At 35.4% G+C, this 14,197-nt stretch overlaps 1 protein-coding gene across 1 annotated transcript in view; it reads right to left on the bottom strand.

Moving 5' to 3' along the window:
- The window catches only part of LOC110017904 (midasin-like), a gene marked incomplete in the record, with an annotated part of 124,351 nt that overhangs the window by 87,372 nt on the left and 22,782 nt on the right, over positions 1-14,197 (bottom strand). Inside the window, 8 exon segments of the mRNA XM_020715060.1 lie at positions 1-1,486; positions 1,571-1,696; positions 2,502-2,678; positions 2,761-2,817; positions 2,908-3,039; positions 3,132-3,228; positions 3,301-3,382; positions 3,475-3,597. The exon segment at positions 1-1,486 is cut by the window's left edge and continues 2 nt beyond it. Coding sequence (XP_020570719.1) covers positions 1-1,486; positions 1,571-1,696; positions 2,502-2,678; positions 2,761-2,817; positions 2,908-3,039; positions 3,132-3,228; positions 3,301-3,382; positions 3,475-3,597 — 2,280 coding nt within the window.

Below are 14,197 nucleotides of genomic sequence, written 5' to 3'. Positions count from 1 at the left end.
CAGGAATGCAGCATCTTTTCTCTAGAATAGTTTTCAATTCATCATCAGGAATTTCATCAATATGAATCTCCAGAAAACGGTTTCGGAAAGCTCTTGATAGAATTTTTCGTCCACCATAAATAGTTGGAGGATTCTGTGTAGCAAATAGCATAAAATCCGGATGCGCGGGTATGGTTTCTTGTAGTTCAGGCACAAACAGTTCTCTGTTATCATCCAAAAGCCTATTTAATGCTTCTAAAACATCAGAAGGAGCAAGATTAAGTTCATCCAAGACAATCCAATATCCCTTCCGAACAGCCTTCAACAGCACACCTTCTTGGAACAGAAGCTTACCACGAGAATCAGTTATGTATGAACCAAAATATTCCTGGAGATCAGTGTGTTCATGATTGTTGATGCGAACAAATTCATGACCGGTAACCGAAGCTAGGTACTGAACAAGACTAGTTTTACCGCTGGATGTGGGTCCCTGTAAGAGAACAGGGTATCGCTTAATATAAAAGGCACGGGCGAGGTTTTTAAGATGTGCTTTAACACTTCTTGTAAGAACATAATTTTCCATGAAAGACATCATCTTGGAAGTATCTAGGGAAGCCATATCTCCAGAAAAATAACTATCAAAAGGGATATCATGAGGCTTCCTATCTGCTAACAAACAAGACAATATCAATTTGTGCATAATAGCAGCACTCCGAGCATCTAAAAGAGTAACAAAGAACATGCAAAAGCCATCATAAAGGGCCCTTTCGAAGCCAAATCTCTTTTCAGCCTTCTTGGTATATTGGAGTGCACGAGCCAGGGACCTCATACTGAACTGTGGCTTCTGATTAGCACCATCCTGCAACCTCTCCTCAGATTCCATCTTCGCTGCTATGTAAAATCGAACAATCCGGTTTGATAATTCAGCTGCGGTGTTACGTTCGCCCAAGTATTGATTAACAAATAGAGTTAAATCATCATTATCCAAAATATCATCAATAAAATATTCAGTAAACCGACTCTTGAAAGTAAATGGAAGATCCCTCTTCCCAGCGTCAGTTGCAGGATTCATGCAGGCAAATAAACGAAAATCAGGATGACGCCCAACATAATCTACATCACCCCTCTCTGCAAGACACAAAGTACCATGGTCTCCGTCAAGGACGCCAATAATTCGCTGCAGTGTTTCCGGGGGAGCAAGATTTACTTCATCCAAAAGAAGCCACTGCCCAGTTTTTAATGCACTTACAAAAGCACCCTCCACAAATTTAAACGACATTACTGAAGAGACACTATTCTTCTTAGCAGCACTGTCAAGCCGCAAAGATAATGACTCCAACTTTTGAACTGTCCCTTCAGGCAATGGCCTCATTCTCTTTGAGCCAACGTGAGATTTTTTTATTTTACCCAACTGTTGCTGGACAATGTAGTGGCAAACAAGCAATAATTTTTTCCAATTCTTTTCTATCATATAAATCTCACATTGGTGAAGCAGAGCTTCATTACCCTATTTAAAAGAAAGACAAACCTCATCAACGAAAACTTCAAAATTGCAATAAAAAATTATGAAGTGCACAGAAATGATGTGTACCCTTTTAGGAAAGGTCATGCAGAACAACTCCAAGAATTCAAGATAAAGAGGCATGCAAATTGAATGTACATCAGTAGGCTTATACCCACCCAGCAGATCAGCAACATCAGTTTGCTGGCTCAAGTTCTGTAACATTGCCAAGTAAAATAGTACAAGGATAAAAAATATAAGGAATATTTAAGCACGCCAATATTGCATAGATGAAAGATTAATGAAATTTCGCTGATGTTCAATTGAAAATAATTTAAACTAAACCAAAACAAAATGATTCAAAATCAGTTATTTTATTCAAAGGACTCCAAATTAAATTTAACATCATGTGAGACCAGCATTGCTGCAGTAAAGAGTGCAAAAGTCAAACAGCAGGTTCTTCTTTATTAAAATAAGTTAATTTATACATGACATTGGATATAATCTTTCAAAAAACAAATGCACAAACAAAACAAATGCATGCGCTTTCCTAACAAAGCAAATTTATTCGTGTTAAACTTAATAAAAAACACAGGAATTAATAAAGTGCTCAAGGAAACCACTAATTCACGGAAGTTTTATACACATACAGTAGAGATCCATCATATTTTAAAAACTACCTTCCATTTAAAAAACTAACTACCAAATAAGTGTATTTGTGTGTCACACCCAAACCATTGAGAATATGAAAAAAATAAAAAATAAGGATTTTTTTTTTCTTTTTTTCTGAAATTTGGGTGGGAATTTGATGACAGGTGATATTAATTTTGCGAATGGGCAATATTTGCAATTCATGTAAAAAATAGGCTATAAATTTATTCACCAAAATCCCAATCTATAAAACAAAGCAAGAAAAAAAACAAAATTAGAAGACAGACAAAAATAATAGCCCAATAACTGCAACGGAAATTATACAAGGATTTTGGAAAAAATAGCAGCATCAAATACTTAATTGATTTACCATAACAATCAGAGGGTGCCCCAACCTCGTGGCCAGATTCTGCACAAGCGTTGTCTTTCCTGTTCCAGTTTCACCTACTAAAAGAACAGGTTCATTGTACTTAACGGAACAAGCAATACGCTCAAGCGACTGTAGAGCACTACGAATATTAACAAAAGGCTGCCTATTAAGAATATCCTGGACCCAAAAAAAAAAGTAATTAAAAATATGGAAAACACAAAATTGCATAGCAACAAAGTGGCATACTCATAAAACACACATTTCTCTTAATACAATGGAGTCCCACTCGCCCAACTTGAAGGCCTGATAGCTGCATCTGTGACCAAAGAAGAATCAGAACTAAGGCTCTTTTGGTGAAACAAATCAAAATATGCAATCATTTTAAAATAAAAATTAAAAAGGTAACCTGTATGGTAGGCTTATTTGAAGAGCATAACATTGCCCTTTCAGGAGGAACACCCCATAATTTAGCAATTTCTTTGGCAATCAATGATCTGCTTTCAAGTGTGGGCAAGAAAGCCACAAACACATCAATAGCCTGGTTAAAAGTAGAAATACATTTTAGTGAAGAGTGAATATCATCATGACAAGACTAGCTATGTTTCCACTATAGAGAAAATGAGCGGTAACCTCTTGATAAATATTTTCTGAATCTGATAATGATAAGCCAAAGGTAGACAAGCTAAAAGGCAACCCTGCAATTCTCTTGCACCATTTGAGAAGGTCTCTGCCAATTTCAAACAAAGTTGATGAGACAAGTAAATAACATTAGATGGAAGCTAACCACGTTTATAAATACCTTAAGGAGAATCTATTTAAAGCAGAAGCTGACATCACTCCTATTTGATGAGAAACCAGAGAGTTGACCAGCTCGAAGGTGTCTGATAGCCAAGCCATATGCCTCATTCAAGAGTCTCGTTACTCAAAAAGCATGCAATAATTAGCATGACAACTGAAAAGGAAATAAACATACCAACAAGCTGCGAGGATAATAAATTTAAAAATGGATATCTTAAATTTATTATATCAATCATATCATCTCTACTGGGAGCCCGAACCATGACTTTCCTCCAAAAGATGCTCAGGGAAAATCTTCCTAATCCGATGAAGAGATTTAACAAAGTAAGATCTTCATGATTGAAAAGCAAGAATATATTGGTAACTTTAATACACAAGATTCATAAAAGGATAAAAAAATTTTAATTAAAACATGACAAGTAATAAGCAATAGATTTTTCCATTCCTTTAAAATATGAAGTATTAAGCATTTTGCACGTAAGATTAACACCTATCTCTTTATACCAGAAAAGTCTCAGCATAATGAAAAAAACTTAGAACAGTCAAAGATGACGACAGAAAATCAAATAATACTCTAGGAAATGCAAAATCTTTAGTCAGGCTTAAATTATTCGGGAAATGAAGAAAAAACTAGCTCCACGGCATCAAATTCGGATCAGTACTTTTATAACTAGATGAAACAAAGTATTCACCTTTCAAAACAAGAAGGGCAATATTTTGGTTCTAAAATATTTGCTCATTGACTTCAAATGCATCACAAAGAAGGCCAAGAATTAATGCATAACTGAAACTTTATGAATAAAAAACTTTAGATTTTATTCATGTGTCCATGCTTATGACGCGTCAAAAGCTTTCACTGTAGACGCCTTGAATAGCAGGAGAGTTTTTTTTTTATTATTATTTAACTTAAAGCCTTGTGTATCAACTTGAATGTTAAAAAGGGCTACAATAATGCCTAAAGCACAAATTGAAAATTTCACTGATGAAATCTCTGGACAGAAGCGTAAGCCGTTCCATGGGTTAGCAAAAGCATTAGACATTTTCATTTTTTTTTAAATCCATCTCTTATGCACATTTGAATTGACATTAGATTAGGATTAAGCAGAAAATTATGTGAATTAATTGAAATTTGAACGTGAGTTCCAAGCTTAAAACTCAACTTCAAAAAGATGTCCGTGAATTAAAAGCATTTCCAGGACCTTCATTAAAATAAAATATGATTTGATTTTAGAAATCTACTATTACTAATTATTATGAACATCGCATAATCAAAACAATTAATAGTTTGATCCAGAATATGGAATTTTTTTAAAATAGCATTTAGAACCTCTTCAATTAATATATTACAAATCCACCTTCTCAAGGTTAATTTTGTGAATCTTATCAGAGATTTCCGGATTACAACTCCCAATTCCAAGTTGTTTACTCCTTCAAGTAGTTTTTAAAAGAATTAAAGCTAGTTTTTAAAAGAATTAAAGCTCCTTTTTTGAATCTTTTTAATTACGTACTTTTCTTCCTCCCTAAAAGAGACTCAAGATCTGGAAAAAAAAAATCATAAAGGAGAAAGTCAATCTAACAATTCACTTCAAAAAAGAACTGCATGAATGAAATTCCTCACAATTTTGGCATCAAATCATGAAGGGATAAAGACATAGAATAAATTATATTGAACATTTAACTAAATAGTGAAGACTATTAAAGACGAGAATTCTCAAATTCCAAATGTTTCTGAAAATTCTTGCTCCCATTGGACCATTTGTATCTATATGCATCAGGATCCTGATCCATGGATCTCTCAGTTCGAGAAAGAAGAGGATCAAATCATTTCTTCTGAATCTTTTTCAAATTCAATAACTGTTGGTTGATCATATATTTCATTATAGTTACATGATTCGGAGTATCATTTCCTATTTGATCCCTTTGAATTCTATATTTGAAGTTGCAATCAAACTTGTCATTAAAAAGAATTGATTCAATACATTTCTTATGTACCCATAACATTAGAGATTTCAGATCAATCTATATTGATTGACCGTCGCTATTTATATCAAATAGGATGTTGCTAGCAATCCAAAAGCATGACAAAATAATCATTGAACATTATTCAATGGAGATCAATGCCATGAAAGTTAGACCATTGGATTAAAATTCATATTACGATAGGATAAAAACTGATTTGAATTTTTTAAACTTATTTTTTTTATTTTAAATTTAGAAATAAATAATTATGATGGAAGTTAACTTATAAATTGAAATTTTCAATTTGCTATTATTAAAAAATGTTTCAATTTTTTTGTGGTGATAAGATTAAACTTAGCAGCTATTTTAGCCTTTGATATGAATTTGTAGTCAACCTCAACTCGATCCGGTCAACTTTGAACATCAATAAGCTTGTGATCAAGCATTGCAACATCACAAAATAAGGAACAGATTTACAAATAAATATCTGCACCGCAACATCATGAAACAAATTAATTACACTTTAATGTGAATCATAGAACTTATGTCTTAAGCCCACATATCTATCACAAAAGAGAGTTGCAGTGAAAAAAAAGTGTATAATGCAAATCAAAATATTGGCCTGAACGAATCACACTCAAGCTACTTTGTAGAGCTCCCTATTAAAGATGACTCATATATATGATAAATGCTCCATCTACAATATGGCCTCCAAATAAATATTTAAGTATGGATGGTCAAATATAACACTGAGTCAAAAGACTCATCTCCTCAATTCACTATCTTGTCAATTGAGAGAACCAAAATGTCAACATGTTTTAAGCAATGCAAATTTTGCACCAATGCTTCTTTTTAGAGCTATTGAAAGTAACACATGGATATAATAAAAGTTCTGGCAACCTTCTGGTTCACATTTTATCAATATAAGATCGGCAAAGGCTGAACCACACCTTTCCAATTAAATTTATCCTCGAGTTATGATTTATCATGAGTGATCGCTATCACAAGTGATATCATGTTTCGACAAAGATACATAACGAGGAGTTATAGTTTGTGGAGCAGTTAAGAAGAGAGTTTACCCCAACTCTTTATAGAGGTTCAAAGGGGACCAAATTTGTCCCAACTAATGTGGCAATTTGATGATCATCAATAATGGGTTTATGATGGTCATTACTAACCCTTTTCTAACGAATAGCTAACTTGTTAATAAATAGCTCAAAGACAAAATCTTCGTCTATTTGTGATGTGAAGCTAAGTTCTAAACTAGCCCACTAAGTTAACAATAAGATAATAAATCCTTGCGCAAACTATTAACCTAGCAATTAATTTTCACTTTTCCAGCATTTCCCAAACGAAACATTAAATTTTGTAGCAATCCTTTAAGTTAGTTGTCAGCCATAAACAGTTTGTGGATATCCCTTAACTTTCTCAAATCTTGATTTCTTTTTGAGGTTGTGTCATGTATCTTCACAAATTTAAGCATTTTTTACGTTAATAGACACTTGAACTAATTGATTTGAGGCTGAAATGATAAATTTTCAGTTCACTGATATTTGTTCAGGTAGATTTGCTAATCCTCGAAGTTGAAGCTATATTGAAATAATCAAGACATTTCTTGAGGTGTATTCACACTCTCTCCCATGGGGAACCACGTGAGACCCCTTTAGATAAAGCAGCTCAAATTCAACTTAACGTTATCCAAGTCAATCTCAGCTTGGAGATTGTTGACCTCGCTTTTGGTCGAGGTGCAATTTTCCCTTCCTTAGTAGCCTAGGATCTAGCCGTATGACATTTCTGTCGACTACTCCTAAAAGCCTAGTGAAGGAGCCCTCCCTGTTAGCAATTCTGAACTTTTCTTCGCTCGACTTGACGTTTCATATAGTATTTTTGACCGCTATTGCTTAGCAGGTAAGGCTACTTCGAAGGAACTCAGTGAGTATTCATATAGAATTGTCGGCCTTAGGATTGACTCTACTCGTTAATTTGGCGCCGCCATCCTCTGCACCGTCCTGTTTGATTGAACTCATATTGGAATTTTGATAGGATTAGGACCGCGATGAATTTTGACCCGATCGACGATGAGGTTGCCCGGACGACTCCGGATGACAAAACGGACTGCGCCGATGCGTCCGGAACATCGACTTTGCCTAGGGGGGACGTTCGTTTCATTGTGAATGCGCGTCTTGGGGAAAGTACATATTTAAATGTTAATTATAATAATAAAAAATATTTTAGTATTATTATTATTAACTTATATTAAAAATCCTTAACCTAATTTCATTTTCCCCTCTCCAGTTTCTTCCTCTCGCTCTCGTGGACCTCTGCCATAGCCACAGTTCCCTCGGTTTCGCCTGACCCACTCCTTCGTGCCGTTGGAGTCTCGTTCCCGCGCTCGCCTCGCGCACGAGGGACGATCCCGCGACCCATCCCTTATCGAATTTCATCCTCTGCGATGATCTCATCCTCTGACTCTCGCATGCCCGTATGGGGGCGTCTGCTCCTCTCGATCCTTCGATCCGTATGTGATCCCCTAATCATTCCCTCTCCTTCTCTATGGTTTATATGATACTCTATTTGGTGTGTTTCACGTGGCCAAAAATCTTTAAGGGAAGGGAAAACTCTGTCATTTTTCTTTCTCACTTACTTCTTTAACATTTTGTGTTTGGGTTGGCTTCCTCTTACTGTTAGAGGAAGGATTGAAGTTGAGAAGCGCTTTTAAAAGTTCTGTATTGCTTTCTTTTGCTGCAAAGAGCTACTTCTCCCCTCCTCTGTCCCTTCTTTCTCTCGATTTTGCTTGGTCAAGGCTGCTAGGAGCGGCATTCTTGGATCGGGTTGGCATGTTGGTTCGGCATACTCCATCAGATTATTGAATTACATTTAAATTATAGTTGAGACGCATATATAGATTATTGCATAATATTCAGATTTTAGTAAAGGTGAACATATTAGCTCTAGATTCAAGTAAATGCGTAATTATTCATTGGTAAATGAATGCAAAGAGTCGCATAAGAAAATAATGCATGTTATGAAGAATGAAAATAATATATATATATATATATATATATATATATATATGTGCATGAGTAAGGGGGAGGGGTTCGACTTTGGTCTCCTGTGGTTTTGCCTTGCTCGAAATATATGCTATGAAAAAAAAACGAATTTCTTTAATTTGGAGGGTCCTATAAATGTTTTGGTGGCTTGTTTTAACCCCTCATGAGGCATCATTTTGTTTAAATACCTGTTGGAAGTTGTTTCATGCATGGGGGTCTAAATATACTCTCTATGTTATTGTTCTTGTTTAAGGCATATATTGGCTCTATATATTGATATTTCAAAAGCTTGTGAGTTGTTCCTTGGCTTTGAATGGCTCGGTTTTATCTTGAAATAGCCAAAATTTTTAATTTCCATTTAAGCTTGGATTTTAATCTATGCTCAGGCCTTGTCTTGGCCCTGAATGGCTCGGTTTTGGGTCTTTATGGGTATTCGGTTTTCATTGCAGGAGCATGAGATGTTAATTTTTGTTGAGGCTTTGAAGCTTCTTACTAGCTTTAAGGGTCTCGCTCTGACCCTTGCTGATTTTCGATTTGCTTAAAAGTGGTTGGATGTTAATTTATGTTGAGACCACAGTCTTAATTTCTGTTGGAGCTTTATTTTTTGCCTTGAATGGCTCGGTTTTAGCTTGCCTTTGAGCTCAGTTTTACTTGCTTTGGCTCTTTACCCGAGAACTGGTTTGGAGAAGGGGCTTGATTTTGTTTGTTTTGGCTCTTACCCGTGAGACATATTGAGGGTTGTTTAATTTGATTTGGTCCTTCTTGTTGGGCTTGAACTATTTGGATGATTGTAGGTGGATTGAAATTATAATTATATTTTGTACTCTCTTATGTATATCAAAGATACTCATGGAATTGATTCGGGTTGCCTTGGTCGTGAGCCTTTCTTGTGCTTGGGCTGATTTTTCCTTACTTTGGCTGTGAGCATTGTTCAGTGGGCACTGCACTTGTGGCCTTCGGTTCTTCCCGCTAACCGTGAGATCAGTAGGCATAGGTCTGCTTTCTTTTTGGCCCCCACCCGTGGATTTGTGTTGTGTTGGGTTCCCGCTTGCCATATGTGGCCATGAGCTTCCTATATAGATGGGGTTTTGTTTGTTCTGGCTCCTACCCGTGAGCTAGTTTGGAGCCCGGTTGTGCTTTTGTTGGTCTTACCCATGACCCTCTAGCCTCTTTTGGCCCTGTTTCTTGACTTAGCCGTGAGTGCCTTGTTATGTTGGTGGACTTAGCCGAGAGCCTTGGTGGTTGTTTGCTCTCCTCTACTGACCCCGATCGTGAGCGTTTATTTGGTTCTATGGGAAAATTTTATGCTTATTTGATATATGAGGCTATTGATTAATTTGGAAGTTGGAGGATCCTCATTTTTGCATGGGTTTGGGAGTACTAATGGTGGTATTCTCAGGGTTATTTTCCTTTTATGAAGTTTAGGAGATTTCTAAGTCTCATTTTGGAAAAACATTTGGTTGGAATGAATTAATTTCATAAAATATATCTTTGGGGTTTGGATACCGGCGTTAAAAGGTCATTTTGACTTTGGTTGATCCACTTATAAAAAAGTGAGAAAATGATACCCTTTCGGATTGATTCAAGGATCTTCGGGCTTTCCTTTTCAGGTCTTTTCATCACGAGTTTCGAGAACTGATTCATCTTTCGTTCTTTTCGATGTTTTGGGTTAATCAATCACTCCTCTCTCTCAACCCATTTTTGTTTTTTTCCTTGCTCCTTGGTTCGTTTTTTTATGCTTATGTTCGATACATAAGTGTCCACGTATAGTCTTTTGTTATACGTGAAACCATCAAGCAAGATCGCAAGTAGGTTGATTTTGTTTTGGGGCTTAAGGGGGAGATGACAGATAGAACAGAATGATATGTCATCCTACGACATCGGGATCCGATTCAGGAACCCATCAGAATCTGATTCAGAAACCCGGTGAGTTGTAGGATGATGGTATCATTCACCGACACAAGACTAGCGGGAGTTGAACCGAACATTCTTAGGTTGTTGGTAGCCTTATGCCCGACAACGCGATCGACTCGTGGACAACTAATTTTCAAAATTGATAAAAACAAATTTGATAAGAACAAACACACCTTTGTCTAAAACAAAAATACATTTTTTGTTACATATAAAATTGATACAAAATTGATACAGCCCACTTTTCACTTTTCGCATGTTTGAAACTTATGTGCATGCTGAAAACATAAATTTTAAATACATTTTAAACATTGGTTGTCCACTTGTTGATCACCTGTTTAGGCTAAGGAATACCCACCTAAGTTAGGTTCGATAGGACACCCTTCTATTTGAGTGGCGGGCTTTATACATCCGGGTGACCGAGTAGCCTTCGACAACCCTCAAGTACTAATATATAGTTGAGCCTAGCCCCGACCCGAGTGCTTGCGGTCTCCCTCTTTTCGGACTTTTTCATATGTTTTTCTTGAAATTTTTGGACAAAGCACTCGTGGTCTCTTTTCGAAATTTTTCCGTGTTTTCTATGATTTAAATTGATTTGTTGATTAGTCGATTTCCTCGCATTTCTCTTGTCGTGAGTCTTTTGAATATCTTTCTCGAGAATCTTTCTCGAGATTTCTCTCGAGATTTCTGGACGATATTTCTTTGTTTTTGTTTATATAAAGCATTTCAGTCTGCTTTCTCAAATTTTGTTGTTTGTACTTGTCGCATCAATTACACCTAAGATACAGCTAATCTCCCAGGTATATAGGTTTGTTTTATATTTACAGCACGTTATTCTCTTATAATCACTTCCCTGTTGTACATTTTACTTTTCTTTACATTGCATGTTGTACTGTTTTCTTTACTGCATACATACTGCTTGTCCTGTGCTACATATTCTACTGTTATGTTATACAACTTCAACATATTATCCAACAAAATATCTGAAGAACTACAACCATAGGGCCGCTGGATTTGACATTATAACCCGCCACCCTAGAAAACTTAAACTCGTCACGACAAGGAGCTTGGAACTAGCGTGGTGGGCAACACGACCATCTTCAACAGTAGAACATGTATTCCCCAGCTAAACTATTCATTTCTTAGAAATTAAAACAACAATCCATAGGATTTTGAGGTTGTTCGCCTAGCGCAACATAAATCCTCAACTTTTCATTAGGCATTTGTATAGCTCTGTTGTACGATCTAAACCCTAACGCGTTTTAGGATTCTGAGGTTGTCGTCCGTCACAACCTAAATTCTCATATCTTCCAGACTGTTTGTGTGATCGTTTCATACGAATGTAAGTCCTAATTAAATAAAAATTGGCAGGATAAAACACTTGAATATTTCTCCTCGAAACTGAAGCCAAATCATAGGATAGACTCGGAGGTCACCGAGGATCTCCTCTGCCTCAAAACTGAAGTCAAATCATAGGATAGACTGGGAGGTCACCGAGAATCTCCTCTGCATCTGTGGCATCCCCTAGTTCTTCCTCCTTTGGATTCTACAATAAATGTTTCAAGTTTAAATCATTCTCCTTTGCACACCTCTTTGTCCAATTTCGTTGAAAATTCTTATCCTTTTGACCTCCTTGAAGATAATTTTTCCTGATTTTTATCGAGACCTGATTTTTATCGAGAGTGTTCTTAAGTGACTTCTGTCATTTAAGATGTAATTAACTATATGGGTTTGCCCTTAAAGGAAGCTTTTCCGAACCCAGCTTAAAATAAACCTTACTTAATTTTTCATATTAAATAGGGGAATTTGTCATGTATTTCTTAGTTTCTTTGATCGAGTCTCATCATCAAGTCTTGTGTTTATCCCTCAGGATAGATATAAGCTTTGAGGTAAAGCGTTTTTTCATCTAAACTATGAAAAATATGGGGTCAGTTTGACTTTCATATTTGATTTTAAACTTAAATCTATATGTAAATTAAAGCTTCCATCCGAAGCGGGCGACGGAATTTCAATTTCGATGACTGACAGCTTCCTACGGGCAACTCCACAACACACACACCCCAACTTTTTATCGCCGACAGAGATTTTTAATTAAAAAAAAAGAAAAAAAAAAACTGGAGCATGAAAGTTAATGTAAAAAAGTTTGGTTGATTTCCAACATAATCAACTCATTTTAAGTCAATTGTGTAGCATAATTCTTCATTTAATGATAAAAACAATAATATTTTCATATCAAACAAAATTTGTAGGCTTGCATACTTATGCCACACTTCACGTTTGGAGAGAAATATATGTTTTAGACCCTGTAATAATTGAGAACAATAACACAATATGATGTCCTTACACATTTAATTTCTATGATAACTTTCCAAATGAAAATAAGATACAAATTTGAAATTCAAATTAAAAAATCTTCCAATTAATGGTGACAAACATCATTTATTTCCTCATAAATTCATCATCATGTGATGAAAAATTTTATTTTCCTTCTGATCCAACCAACATTCATTCTGATCTTGTTCATTTATTCCTTAATGTTTACACCTCACTTAAGTCAAAGAATAAATATAAATCAATTACAAATTGCTAGTACGGAAATCTAAGAACCTGTTTAAGAACAATTTTTGTATTATAATTTGTTTTTCAAAATAAAAATAAAAAACAAACAAAAAATAGAGTTTGTCAAATTTTTCATCTGTTTTTTAATTTTTTTCTTTTTTTAAACACAAGTGGATTATTTTAAACACAGATGGGTTATTTTTAAAACATGGGTTATTTTTAAAACAACCAAGACAAGGGAAAACAACTAAAACACACTAAGCCCTAAAATCAAACAAATCTCGATCCCCTTCCCTTCGCTACTTCGCTCCAAATCGTCATATAGATTCTTCCGCCAACTCCGCTTGCCTCTCCTTCAGCCACTGACACGTCTCCCACCACCGCTCTTTGGCTCTGAAAGATTAGGTAAAATCTTATCTCATTTCTTTCTTCGGTTTATCTTCAATCATTCAGCTTTCATAGCTAGGGCAATGTCAAAAAAAGCTTTTCTTTTTGAATTTAGTTGAATTTAGGATTTTGATTCTTTTTTTTTTTTTTTGCGTTTCTCTTTTCTAGATCTAGAAATTTTATGCATTTTTTTTTATTTGTGGGTGATTCCGCAAACAGATTTGTGGTTTGTTAGTTGGATGGGTAGGCCAGTTTATGAAGCAAATTTTAGATGGGTGAAGCCAATTTACATGGGAAGGGCTTGTATGTGATGGATTGGCTTATCTTTTGTCGAGTTTTCCAGAGGGTGAGGTGGAAGGATGGTTTTCGATGGAGATGATGGTAGAAGAGATGAAGATGGGAAGATTTAAAAAGAAATTTTTTGATGAGATGTGGGGTGTAAATGACCCATATGTTTACATATTTTTATTAAAAGTATATTTTTTGTTTTTTTTAGTGAAAATATATAATAAAACATGTTTACTATTTTATGTTTTTAAAAACAGAAAAATCATAACAGTAACAAAAGTGTTTTTTAAAATAGGAAAAAACAAAAACAAAAGAAACTAAAAATAAAAATAAAATACAAAAGTGATCCCAAACAGATCTTAAATAAATTGGAACAATCCTTTTGTAAAGATATATGTTGTTTGTTGGGATGAAGAAATAAAAGGCATCAAATAATTCATTCAATAAGTTTTTCCTTTAAAATTGGGTACCATCCTCAATATGCTTGGCTCAATCATGTAGGATACATATCTAGGCATACTTCTTGACGGCATAATTTCAGAAAATAGAACATTGAATATGTCCAATACTGCCTAGCCAAAAGCCAGGGTGCAAAAAAACATTGTAGGCACAGGAAGAGCTCCTTGAGGCTTAATCCCCTTCACCAATGCAGACGAGTCTTATGCCTTCTAGCAAATCCTCAAGGAGCTCCAGGCAACACCTCATTTCCTTAATCGTATTTAATTATATATTTATCATACACAA

This window comes from Phalaenopsis equestris, unplaced genomic scaffold, assembly GCF_001263595.1.
Source record: "Phalaenopsis equestris unplaced genomic scaffold, ASM126359v1 Scaffold000002, whole genome shotgun sequence".
Classification (NCBI taxonomy): Eukaryota; Viridiplantae; Streptophyta; class Magnoliopsida; order Asparagales; family Orchidaceae; genus Phalaenopsis; species Phalaenopsis equestris.
This window is presented reverse-complemented; position numbering and strand designations above follow the sequence as displayed.